The sequence below is a fragment of the Choristoneura fumiferana genome, chromosome 5 (genome assembly GCF_025370935.1).
Source record: "Choristoneura fumiferana chromosome 5, NRCan_CFum_1, whole genome shotgun sequence".
NCBI lineage: Eukaryota > Metazoa > Arthropoda > Insecta > Lepidoptera > Tortricidae > Choristoneura > Choristoneura fumiferana.
The window spans coordinates 10229483-10234127 of NC_133476.1; the positions used below are offsets into that span (position 1 = coordinate 10229483).

Consider the following 4645-nt stretch of genomic DNA (forward strand, 5'->3'; position numbering starts at 1 on the left):
ATGACAGAGATGCGACACATGGCAATATTATCTTTCTAAACGTCAAGCATCACAGTGAAAACATGAAATTCTTCGTAAGTTGAATTTTATATATTTTTAACTAAAGTACATATAAAGGACAAGCTGAAGTTACTAATTACCGCATAAAATCAAGACAGAGATTTTTTTGCAGTTAATGACTTTTAACTTGTCACCCGACGATATATGTAGTTGGTTAGAACTACGTTAATTGGGTACCTTCTTAATTTGACCCCTTTTAAATGGTTTTCATCACACTTGCTCGTAAACAGTGTCGTAACATGCAGGCTACCTTGGTTGCAACCCCCCAAATAAAACCCTGCTCATGAACCTCGGTATGATCATTGCCCGTACTAAATTTTCTTGTCATGAAGCCCGTGGTCGGTAAATGAGTCATTGCCCGTACTAAATTTTCTTCTCATGAAGCCCAAGGTCGGTAAATGAGTTTGTTACTGCATGGCGTGCTGCAGCGCCAGCACGTCGGGCATATGCTGCGGGGGGGGGCAAGAACGCAGTCGCGGTATCGGCATTTTTTTTTAAATATTAGTTTTTCTTTTACAAATATACAATTTTACTCGCAAATGTGATGAAAAACATTGTATGTCGCACGGGCGGTACTAGAATTACGAATATCGACTCATTAAAGCCCTCAGTCTTCGAATTCAGGCTTCTAATAGACTCTCGTTCGCAATTCCTTATAAGGAATAATTTACCGCCCTTAAGACACAATGTACTATTTACTGGCGCAAAAATAATAAGCAAATAATGTTTGCAGTTGGCTTAGGCTGAGTATCCGTTTCCGTTTTTGCGTTTGAGATGTGTGAGGAGTGCTGCCAGGAATGTGTTTTTCATTAACCAATAGAACTGCTTCATTTACCTATCCTCGCTCAGCACATCTCTGGTGGAAACAGCTGAGCGGAGCGAGGCGAGGTAGATGAAGCGTTCCTATTGGTCCATGATGAACACATTCCTCGCACATCTCTGCAGGGCTACTACGAAACATGAAACACGAAGTTCGTGTCGTACGGTCCCTCTGACACTTATATACTCAGAGGCGTCTTTACCTAGTGCAGGGTGTGCGTTGCAGCAGTGTTAAGGGCGCCGACTTTCTACCTATTCCATTTTGACCGCGCGCTTCCTAGATGGCGCTAAGATAATAATTGCACACGGGCGCTACATGTGCTAAAGACGCCGCTGCGCTGTAATATATACTATTCGAGAGCGAGAGGAACGGTACGGTACGGTACGAACTTCGAGTTTCCAGTTTCGTAGTAGCCCTGCTGGTGGTAACGGAGCCTTAACCTAACCAACTTAGCACGTTTGAAAAACGACGTTGTTATTTTAAAGTTCAATATCTCAAAAACGGCTGAACTGATTTTGACGAAATAAAGCGAGGAAACTCGCTTTCACGTAAAAAACCGCATCGAAGTCAGTTCGTTCGTTTGAGCGCTACGATGCTACAGACAAACAGACGGACAGACATTGGATGCAAATTTATAAGAACCCTCTTTTTGCATATGGGATGCATTGCTCCTGCCTGGGGAAGGAACCCTAAAAAATGTCGTCGGCCGAACAATAAGGAACATTAATTCATAATAAGTAGTTGATAGTTTCAAATTGTTCCGGACTCGCACCTCTGAGTTTATCTTTTATGTTCGAAATTACATTTCAAAATTACCATTAACATGAACTAAAATATCGTGAGGAAACCTGCACACACATGTGAAGAAATTCAATGCTGTGTGTGATGTCTGTGCCTAGCAGTGGAACGTATATGTATAGGCCGACATGATGATGATGACGAATAGAGTTGACATCTATTGGGCGGGCTCTGGCTTTTCGCTGAAAATATTTTTCCCAGATTATTTATTTCCCTTGAATCGCTACGCAGGTTCGTGCAGGTTTCCTCACGATGTTTTCCTTCACCGAAAAGCTCGAGGTATATTTTCAAATGTAAATGGTGCGTGCGAAGTTCCCAAGCCGCACTGGGCCCGCGTGGGAACTATGGCTCAAGCCCTCTCATTCTGAGAGGAGGCCTGTGCCCAGCAGTGGGACGTATATAGGCTGGCATGATGATGATTTATTTCCCTATTGTTTAAGATAGTTAGTTTAGATTAGTAATTGTATTTAAGATATATTTTTGAGGACTGTCCTATAGAAACTTGAGGTTAAATAATTACAGTTTCAAAAAAATCGACCATATTTTTTCCATTTGGAAACATATTTATGGCCAAAAATTAGAGAACCCTATTCAGCAAGCATAATAAACACTAGGGCATTTACCTTACTATATATTAATGCCCCTGATATTAAATATTTTAATTATTTGCCTCCAGGTGTGTGCCCTTCTAGTCCTGGCGGCGTCGGCCTCCGCTAGCGACAAAGCGGAGCCCCGTGACAAGCGTGGCATCTACGGAGAGCCCGGCGGCCTCCACTCCGCTCCGCTGCTCAGCTCGTCCCTCCACTCAGCACCCCTGCGCAGCTCCTCGCTGCACGCGCCGCTGCTGGGACACTCGCTGCATTCTGCCCCGCTGTTGAACTCTCAATCTCTGCACTCTGCCCCGCTATTGGGCTCACACTCTCTGCAGTCTGCCCCGTTGTTGAGCTCACATTCTCTGCACTCTGCCCCGCTTTTGAGCTCACATTCTCTGCACTCTGCCCCACTGTTGAGCTCACAATCTCTGCACTCTGCCCCGCTGTTGAGCTCACAATCTCTGCACTCTGCCCCCCTATTGAGCTCACAATCTCTGCACTCTTCCCCACTTTTGAGCTCACACTCTCTGCACTCTGCACCGCTGTTGAGCTCACAATCTCTGCACTCTGCCCCGCTATTGAGCTCACACTCTTTGCACTCTGCCCCACTATTGAGCTCACACTCTCTGCAGTCTGCCCCACTCCTGAGCGGCCACTCCCTGCACTCTGCCCCGCTCCTGAGCGGCCACTCCCTGCACTCTACGTCTCTGCTCCGCTCTCACTCTCTCTCCCCGTACGCCAGCGCTCACCTTCATTCGGCTCCTCTTCTGCATTCAGCTCCATTGTTGAGCTCTCATGGTCTCCACTCTGCGCCATTGTTGTCCCATGGTCTCCATTCTGCTCCCCTGCTGAGCTCCAACAGCCTGCACTCCTCGTCTCTCGCCCACTCTCCCCTCTTGTCCAATTCTCTCCACTCCGCCCCCCTCTTGTCTAACTCTCTCCATTCTGCTCCGCTCCTGCACTCCGCTCCTCTCCTGCATTCTGCTCCTCTGCATGAGTCTCTGCACGCTCCCCTCCACTCCAACCTGCTATCAGTACCGAGGTACGCCTCAGGCTGGTAAATTACATTGTAAGCCAATTTGTAACAACTCAAACCAAATAAATATATTTTATTCTAGACTCTATTTTTTATTTTCAACTAGCATAATCTCGCGGCAATTCCGATTAATCTAATGAGTATGCCACTGATATAAAAAAAAAAACATCATTTTGTGACTGCACCAGATTTCCTACCATGTACGGTAAATTATGAGAAATAATGGTGGATGAACGATGATTTGTTCGTTTGGTTATACCTATTAAACAATACAAAAAAAATACTATAAGAGATACCTTAAGGGTGATGGATTGGTTGGATACACGATAAAAATATTTCTGTCCTTTGAAATATCCATAATCTTTTTATTATATTCCGAACGATTCAAATAAAATGTAATATGGACATAGTATAGTAATGTCCGTGACTGATAGTTTTTATCCCGGAAATTAGCCCAGACTCTGCGGAACAACGATAATCAAATCCTACGCAGACGGATGCAGTTTGGAACTACGTCACACCAAACATGGTTCTATCACACTAACAACATCTTTAATATTGACCTTGCCATATCATTAACCCAGTTATGGACCAGATTTTAAATGTATCGTCGGACGCTTGCGCAAGCCAGCCGATCACTTTGTCAATATCGTTGCGTACAGAAAATTCTAAAGAGAAGTTTTCCTTGAAGGATGTAAAGCTATTGAATGATGCGTGTATTGATTGGGATTGGGTGGGATTGATTACGAATCCTGCTAATTTGTAACTTTGAAGTCTGCGTGTATGCGCATGAACCTATGTGTGTGAGCGGTTACCTAATGATTCGCCGACAATTTTTACGCAGATTATTGATTGGCAGACCACGTTTCGCCGAGTAACGGTACACCGATGAATTTGTACGTAGATTTATTGTTTCGCAGACTAACGTTTCCTAACTCAACCTTTAGTGGACTATTCAGTTGGCTTGTGAGTCAGTAAGCCAAACAACTGTTAATAGAAATTCGTTAAGCCGATTAATCACTACACATTTTCAACGTTTGCTCGAACAAATAATATCGAATATTGAAGTCAAAACAAACTAAATCACGACGCCAGCAGTTCGGTTCTGTGTTGGTCACAATTCTACCTAACACTCCTCCTCGCCGACGCTCGTCGGCGCACCTAACCACACATTTTGATGCCATACGCTAACTCTGCTTATCGTGTTTCGGCGAACAGTTGTTCGATCAACTGAAACAATTACGAAACAAACAATCGACTTAAAGTAAATCTGCATATCGCTATTCTTCCTAACGAATACTCGCCGAAACGAATAATAGGCGTAACGAAATTGTACCA

At 44.2% G+C, this 4645-nt stretch overlaps 1 protein-coding gene across 1 annotated transcript; it reads left to right on the forward strand.

The window, feature by feature from the left end:
- On the forward strand, window positions 1–3390 carry LOC141427799 (uncharacterized). The gene is made up of 2 exons (XM_074087387.1): window positions 1–74; window positions 2355–3390. The coding sequence occupies exons 1-2, from the start codon at window positions 63–65 to the stop codon at window positions 3330–3332; spliced, it is 990 nt and encodes a 329-aa protein (XP_073943488.1). The 5' UTR covers window positions 1–62; the 3' UTR covers window positions 3333–3390.
- The last annotated feature ends 1255 nt before the right edge of the window (window positions 3391–4645 follow it).